The sequence below is a fragment of the Stegodyphus dumicola genome, chromosome 4 (genome assembly GCF_044657685.1).
Source record: "Stegodyphus dumicola isolate Sdum_Otavi_A_Nest chromosome 4, ASM4465768v1".
Lineage (NCBI taxonomy): Eukaryota > Metazoa > Arthropoda > Arachnida > Araneae > Eresidae > Stegodyphus > Stegodyphus dumicola.
In genome coordinates this window covers 33,397,127-33,415,982 of record NC_140771.1, presented here as the reverse complement: position 1 = coordinate 33,415,982, position 18,856 = coordinate 33,397,127, and the positions used below count along the sequence as shown (strand labels likewise).

General features: G+C 31.3%; 1 protein-coding gene across 4 annotated transcripts in view; it reads right to left on the bottom strand.

The window, feature by feature from the left end:
- Positions 1-13,390: 13,390 nt before the first annotated feature.
- The window catches only part of LOC118206094 (glucosidase 2 subunit beta-like), a 60,756-nt gene continuing 55,290 nt past the window's right edge, over positions 13,391-18,856 (bottom strand). For all 4 annotated transcript variants that reach the window (XM_035378360.2, XM_035378361.2, XM_035378362.2 and 1 more), the window contains one exon: positions 13,391-18,331. In XM_035378360.2, the coding sequence (XP_035234251.1) occupies positions 18,179-18,331 (153 nt within the window). In that variant the 3' untranslated portion in view covers positions 13,391-18,178. The remainder of the gene's footprint in view (positions 18,332-18,856) is intronic.

Here is an 18,856-nt window from a genome sequence, read left to right as displayed (position 1 = left end):
CGAATTAAGTAGATTACTGCGTGTTACTGCTTGGATTAAAAGGTTTGTGCACAATTCTAAACCTAATTCTACAAAATTAAGTGGACCTATATGTGCTCCAGAACTCGAGCAAGCTTTGCGTTTTTGGATCAAAGCTACTCAATTCAAACATTATAGTACAGAAGTTACCCAACTTCTTTCTAAAGGAACTATCGATAAGAGTTCACGCATATTTAATTTGAATCCTGAACTTGATGATAATAACTTACTTTGTTTAAAGGGACGTTTACAGTTTTCAAGTAACGATATGCGAGCCAAACATCCTTGGCTTCTTCCATCTAATGATAAATTTGTTGAACTACTTATCTGTGATTCTCATACTAAAATGTGCCATTTAGGTGTTGATGCAACTTTAACACATTTACGAGAACAATTCTGGATTGTTAAAGGTCGTCAATTTGTGAAAAAAGTGTTAAATAACTGTCTGATTTGTAGACGATTCAGAGTGTAATCTGGAATGCAGGTGATTGCCCTTTTACCGCCTGATAGAATTCAAGAGCATCCACCATTTGATGTATGCGGTGTGGATTTTGCCGGACCATTTTTTGTTCGTGATTTTAATTCAAAGTGTTATTTACTTATATTCAGCTGTGCAGTGACAAGAGCTATCCACTTAGAAGTAGTTCTTAACATAAGTGCTGATTCCTTTTTGTTAGGATTCCAACGATTTGTTTCTCGTCGAGGATTATGTTCCACTATATATTCTGATAATGCCAAAGCTTTTAAAAAAGCAAATAGTGAATTGAAAAAATGGTGGAATCAGATAGATAATGATCAAGTTAAAAATTTGTTTGCTTCTAAAGGTATAGTTTGGAATTTTATAGTTGAAAAAAGTCCATGGTGGGGAGGTTTCTGGGAGAGACAGATACGGACGGTTAAAACCTGCTTAAAGAAAATTGTTGGACGATCCTCTCTATCTTTGAAGGAATTGGAAACTGTTTTTTTCGGAAATTGAATCCGTGGTTAATTCCAGGCCTATCACGTATCTGTACAACGAACCCTCAGAACCCTCTCCACTCACCCCATCTCATTTTCTTATTGGTAAAAGATTGGTGTCTTTACCTGTAATAAAACATAAAAATGAAAATTTAAATGTTAATAGGAATTCTTTGGTAAAGAAATATAAATATCAGCAAACACTTTTGAATCACTTCTGGAACAGGTGGAGAAAGGAATATTTACTTAATCTAAGATCAGCTTATATTTCTCCACAACCAGGTAAAATAGTTTCATTTAAAGTGAATAATATTGATTAATGATGAGCGTTATCCCAGAAATATGTGGATGATGGGAAAAATTTTAGAGCTATATCCAGGAAGAGATGGAAAAGTTCGTTCTCTTCTTATTCAGACTCCTAAAGGACAAATAAGACGCTCAGTACAACTTGTGTATAATTTGGAAATTAATCCTTAATTGTGTTAGTTTAATTGAGTTGCAACCTGTTAATGTTCTATCTGTGTATTAATGATAGTTTAATTGTGCTTATATTTTAAGGCTTGATATTTGAACAATTTTCTTTGGAAGTTAAAAGTGTAATTGATTTTTGTATGTTAAGTCACTGAATAATTTTGAAGCTTTGTATTTGATATAATATGCTATTTATATTTTTATTCTTGTAATTTTAAATGGTTCCTGAATGTAAATTTAGTTGAAATTCAATGGTAAGTGAACTCAAGTGAGTTCAGGTGGGGAGTATTACGTATTTCCAGCGTCATTCTGACTAGAGGGCGCTGCGTTCGTCCTAATAGTCAGTGGCAGGCAGGATACTAAAGGTGTAAGACGTGGAAGGCAGAGATGCCTAATAATATATCTCTAATTGATTGAAATTTTCGTATATTTTCTTGTAAATAAATGTTGTTATTGTTAACAAAACCTCTTATTATCTCTTGGATGCACCTTTAGTCTCACAGAACCATTAGATGCAAAAACGGGTAAGTGATTATAGTGACTGATTGCCGTACAGAAGGGCTCAAGTTCGAATGTCATATAAGGCATGGATGCACATCATGCCCAACTGTTCATAGGATAAATGTCTTCGTAAAAGATTTTCTGAGTTAACCTGTAACGTAAATAATATTTGTGTTCAAAGATATTAGAAAAGTATCTAAAATAATGTTTACAAAATATATTATGTAGCAATTAGAATTTAATCGTAAACACACTTTCAATATAAAACTCAAAACGGATGAAAACACGTGCCTATAATTTGTAAGAAAGTACTCTGATCAATAGGCACTGTGAAACAACAACAAAAATTTGAAAATATTATTACTTAATACTTACAGCCAACATATACGAAAACCAGTGTAAGCATAACAATTAAATTTCCATATGCAGAATAGGTAATCCATAGAGTAAGATTTCGGTTCTTATAACATGACTTGCGTGTGGTACAAGGTTACTTTAATATTTTCAGATATGAGCTTCCATAAAAAGTAAGTACCGAAGATAGCTGAGAAACAACATCCTCAGGAGATCTTCATATATCCCGAGACATTACGACTTGAATAGGACATCCTTAAGATGTTGATTTACGAACTCCTCAGGATATCTGAAAATCAACATCCTGAGGAGATCTTCATATATCCCGGGACATTGAGACTTGAATAGGATATCCTCAGGATGTTGACTTAAGAAGTCCTCAGGATATCTGAGAATCAACATCCTTAGGATATCCTAACTGCTTCCCGGGACATTGCGACTTAAATAGGATATCCTGAGGATGTCTTGTGTTATGGGGGCATTGTTTTAAGTTTATGAAAAAGATCTTAGTATAGTCAATAACTTTAAAACTTTCACTTCGTGACTTTGTTTTTAATTAAATTAGAACAATTTGTTTTTAATTAAATTAGAACAATTCTTAAAAATCTCAATGAAAAGATGTACAGAAAGCAACTGGCAGAAGGCATTTACATATTGTTACGTTTTTCTATTCGTCTTCTGACACCAGTTGTTGCGTTATTTTGTTCCTTCACGGTCGTACGGAGTTTGTAGACTTGGAGTGAATAACGACGACACTTGATGAAGTATTGAAACACACTTTATTAGTCAGTATTGTCAGGACAGCTCCAAAACACGTTTTGCTGTCGTCTATGAACTACTATAAACACGCTGGAACAATCAGCGACACAGCCTTCACAATGTCAGGCAATAACGGTGGAGACAGCTTCCTGCAAAGCACACGACTCTGCTTTCCGGAGTACAGCTTCCGACTCTGCTTGGTCGTTCTCGGAACTCCACGTACTCTCGAGACTCTACACGCTACAACTCGCGATGCACTCGATGACACAGAGAGCACAGCTCCTGACTCTCGGTTCAGTCGTTTCCGGAGCTCAACACGCTCTCTCGACGATGCATTAACCGCGATGCTCTACGAGACTCTTTCGGTGCATTCGACGACCCACTCGGCACTGGATGCCCGGCTGTCAACACGATCGCTTCCGCAGGGATTGACTCGCTAGACGAGACACACTCACTCGACGAGAGACGCACACTCAAGACTACTCACTAACTGACTGCGGACCAGCAGGGTTTATATAGCTTTCGGCTTGTGTTCGGGAACATTTTGGGGTAAAGCGGTAAGAATTCGTTCCAGAAGGTTCTCCAACCGTCCATGGTATATCGCAAATTTTATCGCCAAATGGTCGATTTCTCGCCAAATGTGGCCACCCTGCCCTCCTTGCTATTTTATAGCAACCCTAAAACTGCTTTGCGGGGAAGCCATCTCACCGCGCTTGTACATTTCGTAACAATATTTATAGTTTAGTATGAAAGTCCTTGAATTCAACCATTTTTCGTAATCGTTTTCCAAAATTGCGTAATGTATTGCGAGAATAGACAAATAAGTTTAAGATCTCATTTGTTATAGCAATTTTTGCATGTACAATGACGGCTTTTTCTTCAAGCATCTCTACAGATTATGTTAAATTCTGTGCTGAAAGCAGTCATCCTTTTGCCTCAGTAAAGACATCAAGTATTGTGCAGCCAGCTTTTTGTGAATGAAATCATAGAAACGTTTCTAAAAACGAATTATTTTCTGAAAATTTCTTTTTGCAGTCTTTTTGCGCAGTGTGAAATCTTTCTGATAATATTTCTAAATTAAAAGTATCCCCTCTTGTCTTTCGATGGCCGCATGTTTTCACTTTAGTTTCAAACTCTTGAAGCGGAAGAAAAATCAATTGCCCACTTTAGCAAAATTATATTATAATTAATTATTGAGCACACGACTGGAGTATTTTAATCAAACAGAAAAAAATAATAAAACTGAGTGAAACTAATTCTTCCTTATATTTCTACTCTATGGTCTATACTAGTAGCTAATAATGTAACGATCCAATCGTTGCATTCATTGTTCCAATGTAATCCATTCGTTCAGATTTCCTTTCTTCTTACTTCAAAAGATATAGTATATAGATTCAGAGCTGTATATGTAAATTTTTTTTAACGCTTCCTTAATTCGCCCTTGTGAAATAAAGCCATATAATTTCTTTTTAACGCCCCTTTTATTCTCAGTTGCAATAAAATCATCTAGACTTCGGCATTTTTCAACTCCGCAAAAAAACTTGTGAAGTGTATGTTGTTCACTCTTCGTTTGGTAGATTTCCATTTTTTAGCTTTATGAAATAAAACATAGAAAATTTGCTTTTCTGAGAACGATTTGCTTTCTAGGAACGAGGGAAAAATAGACATGTCGGTGTACTTGTCCCGCTAAGAGAGATAAACTGTGTAATTATTTAAAGTCATTTTATTGCATTATTATTTTGGTGGGAATTTTATAGAATTTTATTTAACCGTAGTTAAGAAATAACGAAAATTAGTTTTTTTTTTAATATCTAATAAAGTAAAATGAGCTCAAATTACATTTGTTTAATGGCACTCCCATTTACCAAACTTTTGATTTTGCGAATTTCCTTAGCTTTCTGTAGAAGACTGAAAAATCGAGAGTTCTCTGTGTTGTTATTATAATTATTTATAAGCTTATATTTTACCTAATAACTAATAGCATGTATCTAGCCTGATAATTTCTCTTCAACGTCTCTTTTCATAAATTGTATTCTGATTCAATAACAAAAATTATTGATAGTAGTGTAAATGTATTTCAGTATACCTCTTTGCTAATTTTACTACATTTTAGAAAGCAAAACAATTAATGAAATACACATTTATTATAAGTATTGTAAAATATTTAATGTGTTTGATGTTAGTGGAAGATTGCACCACACTCCGAAGATGTAACTGGATTTGTTTTACTTTCAGAATAACGTGCCTCTTTATTTCTACAACTGTGCGATTTCACTCAACGAAATTCTTACAATTTGGGTAAAAAGGTAAGTAATCACAAATCCTTGTTCTATTTTCATTTTATAGACCCCTCTTCTTGCAAATATTATTCTGGTACGTAAGGTAACTTAAAGATTTATTGGATTACAGCAAAACATACTAGGACTGGCCAATTGGCTCATTTGTCAGGATTTGAATTCGATCCGAATTGCTGACATTTAGACGTTTTTTTTTTCGGGGGGGGATTTCAGGGAAGTAGCAGGGTTATATTCTGGAGACATATTCAGCATCGTTACTTCAGATCACGATTATCATTTAACGGATGGCGTTTTTTACGGTTTATACCAGCAGTCGTCAACCCTTAGAACTTCACGGACCACTACATATATAATTTCATATTTGGCGGACCACTAGCATGGGGGGAGGAAAGGTAAATACAATGAATAGTCAGCAAACTACACACATTTCGTTCACATTGAAAAATTACATGAAAAGTACAAAAATCTTACCTTCTTGTACACAAAGCTTCACATTTCCAAATCAGTGAAAAGGAACTTCACGAAAAGCAAGAACAAATTGGCAAACGCAAAGCAATATCAATAAACTGATAGTGTTATACCGCCAGTTTTTAATTATTGTAAAGATAATAATCACCTATAAATGTCGGTTCACTTTTCAAACAGCTGCCACAAAATGTTAGAGTCCTGCATTATATTTAAAGAAATTAAATGATGAAAAATCTGCGTAAATGTATGTATATTTCTCGCATTGTGATAAAACAACGGTATCTAGAGTCATCCAATTTTGAATGACGTAATCCTACTGCGCATATGGGCATCTGAAATCCCAAATTTGGAATTTGTTTTATTATCGATTTCATATTTTGTAAAACTTTAACGAATTTTTGAGTAACAAATTCAACGATTTAAAAGCGAGCAATAGCAGCACCCTACGGAGGAAAAAACCTTTTTATCTCCAGCGCGTCGAACTATGTATCGGAAATTCTAAAGATATGCTCATTTTAAAATTATTTTGCGACATTAGCATTGAACTAAATTTTATGGTTTAAGTGCAAAGAACATGATATTTAATAAAAAAAGGTAACACACAAAATGTAAAAGAAAACGCCCCTTTGGACGTAATTTAAAATCTTCTTTTTCTTCTTCTTCTCTCTCTCTCTTTTTTTTTTTTTTTTTTTTTTTGTAATCTCTTTATTGGCATTAAGGTGATTGGTACTTATTTATGTATTATCTGTTACACACTAGCTTTTGCGGCTTTCCACGTGCTAGACGGCTTTCTGTAGATTCTTTAAATATATAGTCATTTCTTTTATAACCCAAAATATAATTGTTTAAAATAATAATCTTAATAATAATAATTAGATCATTCATTTAAGTTAATTTAGAATTTATTCGATTAGGGGTAGGGTCTCGAATCCAGGCACCCTGGTGTCGAACGCCGTTCCACCGGAGTACAGGAAACAACTTTTCTTGAATTACAGAAGTCCAGCAAAATTTAGTTTAAACAGTCGAAGTGTATTTTTCAAAAATTCTAACGCTGAAATTACATAAATTTATTCAAGTATAAAATTAATCTGGATAGCAACAATAAGATTAACATATTGTCCCTAGATGAAAGAAATTTGGAGAATATCGATAATATCTGGATCAAACTGGGGGGAAAAAATGCCAGACTAGGAGTTGTGAAACAGCACTGAAACTGTTCATGGAAGGAGGTCGAATTTAACATCATTTTAGGACAGAAGAGAAAACATCTCAGCTTACCGAAATTCATCTTTTAAGGAAATTTTGGATCTCTTATAAGAAGTGGAATGCTTTGTAAAAAGGACCATGAAGATTAAAAAAGACAGCATTACGAAGGCATTTGTGCGAAGGTTTCTAAGGATGGTAATATTCATAAAATAATAAAAAGCCTTTGTAAAGAGAACAAAGAGCATCAGATTCTGCACAACATATTAGGGCAGCCTGGGGACCACGTTTGGCAGTGCTAGGTATTATTTGCTAGGTATTATGCCAAAACAATCAATAGAAGTTCCTGCCCTTCAATCTGAGAGAAGATAGAGCAGTATTATCGACCTTTCGCAGCATTATCGAACTTGATAAAGCTATTATAAACCAAAACAATTCAGCGCCAGGATAAGATAGGTTCACAGGAACTGCTATGAGAAAGGTAGCTGTTGATAGCAAGCAAATGTTACTGGAAACATGCAACAACTCATGGGTTTCGGGGTAGGTCCCAGAGCAATGGAAAGAGACGGTTGTGATTCACTTTCTGACACTCGAAGGAAACAGCTCTGTGATGTCAGCATACAGACCAATCTCCTTGACAAAAATTATGGCCAAAGTTATAGAAACAAAAGGCGGAAAAATCGTTAATTATTTTATCGAGATGATATTTTTTACTGTACAGACAACACATACTCCAAGGCAGGGCTTAATTTCTAAGATTAGGAGTGCCGGAGCCCTATGGAAGACCGTCAGCAAAGAAGAACAAGAGTAAATAAATAAATAAAATGACTATTAAACTCATTAATAATTTTAAAATTAAATTTTTAATTATTATCAAATTAATTAATAGCTATTTAATTAATTTTTATAAATTGTTATTTAATCAGTAATTGTTATATAATTAATTAATTACAATTTTATTGATAATTATTAGATAATTAATTATTATTTATTGAAATAATTAAAGATTGAAGTAATTGAATAATTAAAATTAAATAAAATGTAAAGAGATAAATGGAAATTTAATAGGCTATTTTTTATAATTATGAATTTAATAAAATTTTTAATTTATAATAATTTTCTAATTATAATTTTTATAATTATAATATAACGCGATTTTATAATTTTATTGTTAAATTAAAATTTTCGAGATAAAATTTCTACCGAAATTGTTATTCAATTACATAAAAGAAGTGCCGCAGCCTTCTTATTCAGGGCTCGGTGCATTAAGGCTAGAATTATGATTTATTACAAAAACTAAGATGGGTTCCGCCCCAGTTTAAGCTCTGATCCAAACGGGGAGGGTTATCATCACAAAAATTAAATAAATTTAAAGTATAGCTGATAAAAGTTCCAGGGCGAAACAGAATGAGGGTATGAGTGAATGGAAACAAAAAATGAAGGGAATATCGGTGAGAGAGAACGTTCTTTTTGACCGCGGCTCTCTGCTGATATAATTGTAGCCATCAAGCAGATGTGTGTCAGGGCTAAAATGATTTTTGAATCTGACTCCTAAAGATAAATGTAAAGTTGCTGATTACGCTTTCCTCCCCATTAGTGGATACTGTGGGAAGACAATGTATAGAACGTGCTGGAGCAGTTTATCTCAGTATTTTCAATCTTATTGTACTCGCTGTCACTTAACGTACATTTGAGAACAGAAATTTTCCTTCCTGCGAGGATAGCTAACTGTAAGCATCGATAACAATGTACTAGATTCGAAGGCATGGCGAGAAATTTACGCGTTCCTAAACAAACTCCCCCAAAATTATTGCTTTTCTTAAAGAGAAAGGTTTCCGCATGTGAGTGAGGGAACTTTACTTGAACATCTCATAAGTTCGTATTTCTAGGGAAAAAGAGTATCGCAAGGTCTGCTTATTGTTAAACTAAGACGTTAGGAATGCTAAATTTTTTTCCCTTTAAATTGTGGTTCAATTTTATAAAAAGAAGTACCGGAGCTCATCTTATTTAGGGCTCCGGTGCGCTCCGGCTAAAATTGTAATTTATCTTAAAAATTGAGAAGCACCGGAGCCGGGCTCCGGCGCAATTTAAGCACTGCTTCAAGGTGCTTAGCAAATTACAGCGGTGCTTGACAAAAGTGCAAATCTGGGTTAATGAGTGGAATTTATGCATATTCTCGAAAAAACATTATTTTCGGATGGAAGAAAAGCAAAGAAACGAGTGGTTTTATTAAACAGCATCACCATTTCAGTAAAGAACAAGTTAAAATTTTTGGATTGCGGTTCGACAGCAAGCTGAGATGGAATGCTCATGTAAATAAAGTTATCTAAAGTTAGAAGGAATGTTAAACGCGTTTAAGTTCATGATAATCTCTAAGTGGGGCTCGCGACCTTGTCAAAATTGCGAATGCTACTGTAAGAGAAAGGACTGAATACGGCAGTTAAATTTTTATATCCACTTTACAAAAGGATTAAAAAAATTAGAAACAGACTACAGTCAATTCTTAAATCGGAACTCCAGTTGCTAGTTTTAAGTCAATTCTTAAGACTAGCAACTGGAGTTCCGATAAGCACTCTTTTCCTACTGTTTACGTAGAAACAGTTTTCCTACTCAAACAAGTATGCGCATAGCAGCGACAAATTCCTTGATTAAGAATACTGCTGTCTTAGACTCTTCTCCTATAGCTGCCAGCTTGAAAAGTTGTGAACAGAATTAGTTATAAATGGGGCGGTTTAAACAAGCTCCTTACACTCCATATGCCAAGGGCAAGCTCATCAAATTTGATACTGGTTCTGACTATTTGTCATTTTCACCGATGAGCAGGATTTGTCGGAAGACTGGAACTTCAGTACAAAAATGATTGAATACGAGTCCCGAAGTAAAAACATTCCATACTAGGAGATGCAGCAGAGATTAAATTTTATAGCTGAAAAATATACGAAGCGAGAGTGTAATGTTTTCCAACGCATGAAATCTTTCCGCCATCTTACTGTCTTCTGGTTCTCTCTTATTCTAGAGCTTTATAAGCGGAAAGAAGCTTCCAGCCATCTCACTGTCTTCTGGATTCCGAGTCACAAAGGCGTAGGGTTAAATAAAAAAGTAGACAAAGCTGCAAGAAAGAGGAACGCGCAGGTGTCCTTCAGCAAAAAATGCTTGCAGCTTCCTTACACAATTGCCGGATTACCGCATCCTCAAAGATAAATAAATGTTATTTTCTTTTTACACGTTGCGTTTTTCAATTTTTAAAGTTTACCATAATATTTTCTAGTTTTTGCCTAATTAATTTTAAATGTGGTCAAATTTCCCCGAAATTGTGGCGGCTGCTTTAACAAGGATGAAGGAGCCTCAATAATAGTTATGTGCGTGGGGGGGGGCTGTTAGAGTTTGGCATATTCTAAAAATTTTGCGACTTCTGGCTAAGGTGCTTGTTCTATACATAAGTATCCCTAAAGTCTCGAATTGCAGTTTTTGTTAATCTTCAGCTGCAACAGCAACGACTTTGGGTGAAATATGTATTCGGCAATAATCAATAAAATACGGTAGCTGGTTCCAAACTAAAACAGAAAAAATCCTTTTGTCAATAATGTCTAAATGTCGCTAACAACCACCGAAAGCCTACTTCGCATTTCAAACTAAAAGTAATAATAATTTTTTTTAATTTCCTGAATTTAGAAAAATCATGTATATTTCAAAAATGATAAAAACAAAAATTTCTCGAGAATTGGGAATGGAGCCTTTTTTTTAAATTTTTGACATTTTCTGTGACAAAATTATGGAATGTAATCACTGTCTCGAAATGCCCGCTATCTACATTGGGTTCTTTTCAGAATAAGGTATCTCTTAACAACATTACAAAATTAGGCGTCAAGGGAAAAAAAAAAAGTGTTTCAAAATAGTGGCTCATTTGCAAGTTCATAAAACAACAGATCAATGAAATTTCAAATAAAAAAATAGCATTTAAGAATTAAATAAAAAGTTATATTTAGTTTATTTCCTAATTTGCAGGCCATGGCTTATTTTAATTCATTTTAAAATGTTTATTAGACAGATAACTGCTTCTGAATCCAGAAATCTTCTAAGGATTAGTGGAACATTCAGATTAGTGTTTATAGAGCCTGGGTGATAATGCTAAAAGATAATAACGATGTATCATTGTCGTATTGTATTGTAGTATACCACTCAAAATTTCTTGATCTACAGTAATCAAATGTAACTTAGCTTTATACCCTATATATTTTAACCTCATATTTTTAGACATTCATTATTAAATCATACAACCATTTAAATACAAATTTCTTTTACAGGAAATTGGAAATAGAATTCTTGAAGATTGTGCACACAAGAATACCGGTGGAAATATCAAAGAAAATTCGAGTGGATTATATGTAAAAATAATTTCGCTAAAGAGTCTTCTCAGATGGTCAGTAATGACAGAATGCGAGTTAAAAAAAATTATCAAAAAATTAATGGAGAAATGTACTGGAATATTGATTTTTTAATAATGTATTGTCCTAAGCACTTTTTTAGTGCATATACTATGCATGTTTAAATGTCAAAATAATCAAGCAGCATAGTTATTTTGACAAATCAATTACTCATTTACATTATTTGTTTATTAAATGTGTTCATTTATAATATTTTGAAAACAGCTTAGTAATATTCTGATAGCTGATATTTTTATCATTATTTTATGCAAAATCTTACATGTGAAAATGACTAATTTATTCTTGTGAAATATTTTGTGATTAATCCTATAAAAATGACTGTTTTTAAAATGTTTCAACCAATATCTTGATAAACATGCAAATAAAGGTTGGCTATAAACTAAACAAATAATGAAAAATTTACGAATATACTGAAAAATATGGTTTCTGAATGATATTTGTCACCTGATTTACAAAATACTTCTTAATATCCTTATTTTGGGAAATATAATGAAATACTTATTTTTTAAATGTATTGCCCTAACTACTTTAGTATATAAATTGTGAATGTGTTATCAAAATCATTAAGGAGTATTGATATGAATACTGTGGTTATTTTGAAAAAACAATCACTTATTTACTTTAAGTTATAAATGATGGTTTTTTAAATTTTAGATCAGATTTAAATGTATTTATAATATACTGAACACGGCTTTTTAATAAATATTCTGAGAGCCGACTTTTATCACTCCTCTATGCAAAATCCTATATGTTTTAATGACATATTACCACATGAAAATAACAATCGTGAAATATTTTATGATTCATCATATAAAAATGACCTTTTTTTTTTTTAAATGTTTCGATTAATTTCTTGATGAACATGCCAGTAAAGGCTAGGCATAAATTATGTAAATGAAAAAACAAGTATACAATTAAGTATGTAATGAAAACTATGACTTCTGAACCATATTTGCAAAATGATTTATAAAGTATTTCTGAAAATCATAATAAATATTTTACCATTATCAATAAAAGTTAATAAAAATTAAACGTTGATTGTAGAATGTATAATATTCAGTAATCATTTTTGAATCATAATGATTTATTTTAGTTTATAAAATTGAAATGTCTTTTGCACTTGTTTTATGTTACTACACATGCAAGATACACATTTAGTCACTTTCAATTTTGTTTCCAATTTTATATTACATGATGACATTGTAAAATATAAATCAAGATATTAATTTTTGATATCTTTAATCTGAAATTGATCCAAATACTTTAATTCTGTAAAAAAGAATTTGATGGATATTTTAATACTTAATATTAGATTTAGTTGAGATTTTATTTGAAATACTTTATCTGTTAAAAGATTTTTCTGTAATTTGTTAAAGACTTTTGTTATACTTTATATGTTGAAGACATTTCTGTACTACGTAGATAATATATTAATCTATAACATCCTTAAATGACTTACATGATGTGTGTTGTATTTAGTATCTTTTTTAAGTTGTTCTTTTTCCCTTCTTAAAATTTGACATTAACACTTGTTCTAGCAAATTAAATCAGAACACAGTTTCAACACAATTTATACTACTTTATTTTTATACACACTTTCTGAAAGTCTCTCATATTCCTAAAAATATGTTACTGAATGCTAATATTTTCAAAATGCATTTGATATTAAGTAATTTTATATGAAAATTGTGTATTTAAATCTACAGAAAAAATAAAAAGTTGTTGTCTAAGAAATATTGTCAACGTCAGTTTAGTGAAGTTTCACACCTTATATCAGTTTATTTAATTCTAAGACTAAATTCTAACAGATCTATTAATTCTAACAGATTTAAATGATCACAGCTTTAATACAAAAATGTATCATAGCTATGTAATGTTTTGTTACTTCATGATTTTAGTTTAACAGACAGCACTAAATTTCAAGAAAAAAATCTATTTTTATTTAGAATACTTAAGCACATAACAAGTTGTCAAAAAAGATGAAAAATTAAACATATAAATTAAGTATAAAATAATTTGAACTGAAAAATTAAAAGCTCATCACAAGCATCTTTATTTCCAAAGAGATAATGTTCTGTTCTTTGCATTTGACAATTCAAGAGATCTTATTTTTTAAATTTCTTCTAAGACTGTTAACTTCTATTACTTTAAATACGACGCCCATACATGTAATATGCATTTTAAATATGCTTTAGAGCAATAAAAAGTTTGTACTCTAACATTATACTAAGCTATGTATTAATTGCATATTACACCACAGCAAAGATTCAATATTGTTTCTCTATCAAAATAAACTCTTAATGAAAAATGCATGATAAATATTTTAATTGCTAACATGTCATATCAAACATAGTTATTAATGAAGTATTTCTATGTGATTGTCTAAGACTTGTTATTAACAGTATGCTAAAATTTAACTATATCAATAATTACTGTAACAAATATGTAAAGTATTGGCTTCATCATAAATTTGTAGACTATATTTAAAATATAATATACTAATATATTTTTATCTTCAACAAGATATATAAATAAAACACAGACAACTTCAAATAACAGTGCATTCCTATAACATGGTTTTAACAAAAAAAATCTTACTGAAAGCTGCAATAATGGGCACATTTTCCTAAAAATGTATTCTACCAGAACTAACTGGCTCCAACAATTTTTATTCCCAGATTTAAATGCTGCATATTGCAGGCAGTTAAACCAATCAGAAATAAGATTAAGGATTCAAAAACTATTTTCTGCCACTGCAAGCAATTACAGTCCTCTAGAGCTTCAATTACCAAATGTAGAATTAACCTATAAAAGCATATTCTTATAAAAGCAAATTTCTTAGAAATGTTTCATTAAAGGTAATGAATGTGTTCTTTAGTCTTACAGGGTCTTTAACACAGTTAAAAAACATGTTTAAATTAAATTTAATAATAGTTAAAATTTAAATTTCAAACCAAGCTGTACTATTAAAAACCACAAAAAAAGCACAGACTTAAAATATGTACCAAAATTATTTATATGAATATCCAAATGAAATGTTTTTACATGTAACTGATCTAAATAACTCATAGAAAAATTATGCCAAATAGAAGTTATTTTCACTCCCCTTTATCTTCATATAATTCTAATGAATAAAAATGGAGAAGGAGGACTTCCACTAAGACACTACAGTTTTATAGGTAAATTTGCAAATAATTTACTGCAGCACTGCAAAATGATGAAAGATCATTTAACAAAAATTAAAACATTTGCTAGAAAATAATAAGTGGTTTTGGGGGGAAGGGGGACCATAAAAATCAAGAAGCCACAAAACAGATATCAGAAGACAAGGTGTGTGGTGTGGTATGGTGTGGTGTATTTAATTATGGCAAAGCACACTAGGGCTATCTGCCTAAGAGGAGGGATGCCTTTCGTGGAGGACTTTCTAAGAGAAACTGGCTCGTATACATGTTACACATGGGGAAAACCACGAAAACACCCATGCAGCCAGCCCGTTCGCGGGATTCAAACCTCGGACCGAACTACCAGTGTTCAGCGACTTTACCGCTCGGCCGCTGGTGGGCACTATCAGAAGACAAGACTAGTTTTGGCAGACAGGAAGTGTTCTAATTTAATAGAAGTTAATATCAAAGAAGAGGTGGAAAAAATCACTGTTCATTATTAAATGTAATATATAATGTTTTGTATCAATTAAGAATAATTTTAATGTCATACTTCTTATAATTATAAAAATTATGTAATTATCATCTGCAGTCTAGACCTGTTCTTTGCAGTAGTAACTTTATAATATAACACAAGTTCACATAACAAAATATTCTTTTAAAAATTGGCAATCGAGCGGAAAGACGCTGAACACTGGTAGTTCGGTCCGAGATACGAATCCCGCGAACGGGTTGGCTGCATGGGTGTTTTCATGGTTTTCCCCATGTGTAACGTGTATACGAGCCAGTTTTCCTTAGAAAGTCCTCTACAAAGACATCCCTCCCTTTAGGCAGATAGGCCTGGTGTGCTTTGCCATAATTAAATAATCCAATCCAATCCAATCTTTTAAAAATTGTTTAATTTTGTTAAACTAGGCTTGCTTCCTACATTTAAGCAGCAAGAATGAGTGTATTGTAAATGTCTGTTGCAATGCATTGAAATATTACACTCGCATGTTAAATATTTAGTAACTATGGATGTACTGCTTGCAGCAAAGGCAACTAATTTAAGAAAAGAGAGGAAGGGGGAAAGGAACATTTTCATTAACATAAAAAAAAGATTGTTAAAAAATTTTGATTTTTTAAGTAAATGTATAAATATTATGTATCATTTATATGGTACATTAATAAACTAGTGTTATTAAGTGCAGAAATGGTATGACAGAAATAGGTGATGAGATGTTACATTTATAAAACATCTATCAGTTTATGAGTTCCTTGCCTAAAAACATTTTATTTATACTAAGTTAGGCCTTTTTTTATGTAAAAGTAAAGGAATTAATATGAAGAAAGGTAATTAGCAGAGATAATACTTTAGCACAGTATTAATGACGGATAATAAAAAAATCAGAAAAATGATAAACCATATTTTTATATGTTAAAAGGTAAATAGAGATGTTATTATGATTTAGACTTAACCTTTACAAAATGACATACTACAAAAGCACGATGTTGTTTTACATATAATTGTGGAATTCACATAAGAAATTTCATTAAGTACATTCACAAATCAGCACCAATTAATTTTTATTTTCATGAAATTTTACTTGTTAGTTTTAAAGTTTAAATTATATTTAGTAAGTTATTTTTTAGTTATTTTTAGTAAGTTTTAAAGATATGTAAACAAAAATTCTGTTTTGATTTATTTTTAAATTAATTTAAGTTTCAACTTACTGATCTACCTCTTGCTGACTAATTTCAGCTATCAAAGTATATTGATAATGTGAACATTCTTTGTTTACATTACTGGAAAACAAAAATTTCAGAATATATTATTGTTTTTTAAATAATATAATCAGTCAGCAATTTATTAATTATATAAATTAATTTGTCAATAAAAACCATGCAAAATATAGTACTTATGTCTACTATAATTTTCAAACATCTTCCGATTAAACCCCGAAAATTATAGCCATTGTGGTAAAGTTTTACCAATATTTGTTTTTATGTTTTACATTAAGTAGACTTCTTCTGCAGTAAGCTCATTCTATCAAAACTGAAAATATAGACTCATATAACAAATTAGTTCTATATCACAGTTCAAATTTACAAGCAGTTGATACTTTTGCTTTAAGTTATTTCTTAACTATCTCATTGTTTTTAATGAGCTTTCCTTCTTAATATGTCCTTTCACTTTAGAAGTTGCTAATTTTCTGGCCTTGAAAAATTTCAACACTATTTTATTCTACTTGTATTTCCAAAATGTATTGCTGTATATATTCTTCCCGAAAGTTCTGATGGTACACCTTTATAAAATACCTCACCATACCCAGTGCTGGCACTTATGCAAGTCTTAAGACTTTACAGTTAAAAGATAGAGACCACATAAGGAGATCTTAAAAGTGTTCATACTGTTATGAAGATTAGTTTCTAATTTATGAAAGCATACTTCATAAAAATATGGGAACTTTTATGCTAGTCAAATTTTCACCAGTTTTGTATATTGAGTATCAAATTAAAACTTCCTTGTATAGCAGAGACTTGTATAAAGGACATCCACATTTTTATGAAGTACCCTCATGAAGATTTTGGCTTTCTGAATGGTATCTGACTTGAGTAAAAGTGCGAGCACCTTTGTAATGGGACACTGTTTTGAATGCACTATTAATTCATTCATATTATAAGTTTAATTTCATGCATTCTCCTCATTGGCATTACTAAGAATATCATAAATAATGATAATACATCCAAACTAACAAATGAATGGAATGAGTAACAATTCTTGACATTGCAGTGGCCCATAATGATTTAAAAGCTATTTTAAATATATTAGATATACATTACATTAAAACTGAACAAATATATGATAAAGTATTTCAAGAGTAATATTACATTTTTTAATGTTTATCTTCAAAATGCTCAATTATAATTAAATTCTGATCAGTAAAAATAATAAACATTAAAAAATGATCACTTAAATAAAAAAGTAATAATTCAATCATATAAGCATATAATGCAAGATGTATAGATAACACATTTTAAACCTTGTTACAGATTTAATTTGCGTAAAGTGCAATATATACTCTTAGCATAGCTGTGGATAGTATAAATTGACCTTCTTTCATTTTCAAAATTGAGATGAACTTAATTTCGGCTAATCTGCTTAGAGTTTGTCACAATCTTTCAGCAGCACACAAATGGGAATATTTCAAATACCAAAGCTATAATTTTGTAATCCCGGCAAAAGATATTTTATACAACCATATGGAAGACCTTGGTAAGCTACCTTTACACAAATAATAAAAAGCAGAATTCATAAAGCTTCAAAACCTCTGCATGGAACTTCAGAAAAGACATTAAACTCTTCATAAACTTAACCATTAACACCATTTGCATTAGTCGACAAATATTAAAAACTTATAAGAGTAAATTCACATTATAATTCAGTACATGAGGTAGACAGCACTGTTACTGGATTCTAGAAATATTCAAACCAATTATGCATGCTTATAAATAATTTTTATAACAAATCACATGTTGTGAAAGCATTTCAAAAAATTACACTTCAAATAAATGCTGCGTCATTTTTTAAAATCTCTCGTATGTCTTCAGGTAGTTCTTTACATAAGGCTGGTGTGGTAAACTCAAAGAGATAAGTACATGGCGAGGATTCAACAACAGATGTTATTTTATTTTCTGTACCACATTTTATAATCACCTGGAAATATACATACATATAATGAATGTACAAGTGCTAGTATTATGTAACATGATACATTAAAAAAATTTATGTTAAAAATTTTTTATATGACTTATAGTCATTTCTTTATTTGGAAATTTAGCAAATATACAAAAATTTAAAAAAAAAGCAAATAGCATATTTCTGGTTTTTAGAAAAATAATTTATATTACTGGGATAATATAAAGCACAAAGCCTGAGGTCCAGACTTGTCAGAACTTTGGAATTTTCCGGATTTTAAGCAATAAATTTAATTCAGAAGTCAAACAACAAAAATCAGCATTATACAGTACAAAGTCTTTAATCCGGACTCGTCGGGACTTCGGCGATCCTGGATTAGGGGTTTTTCTGGATTATAGATCATCAATTTAAATCTGGTAAGATGGCATGCAGAAATTATACAATTAAAAATATGAAACCGTAATTTTTGAAATAAAGAGAAATTATGATCTAAAGGGTATCAAAATTTACACCCCCCTACACAATAATAATAATAATAAAAAT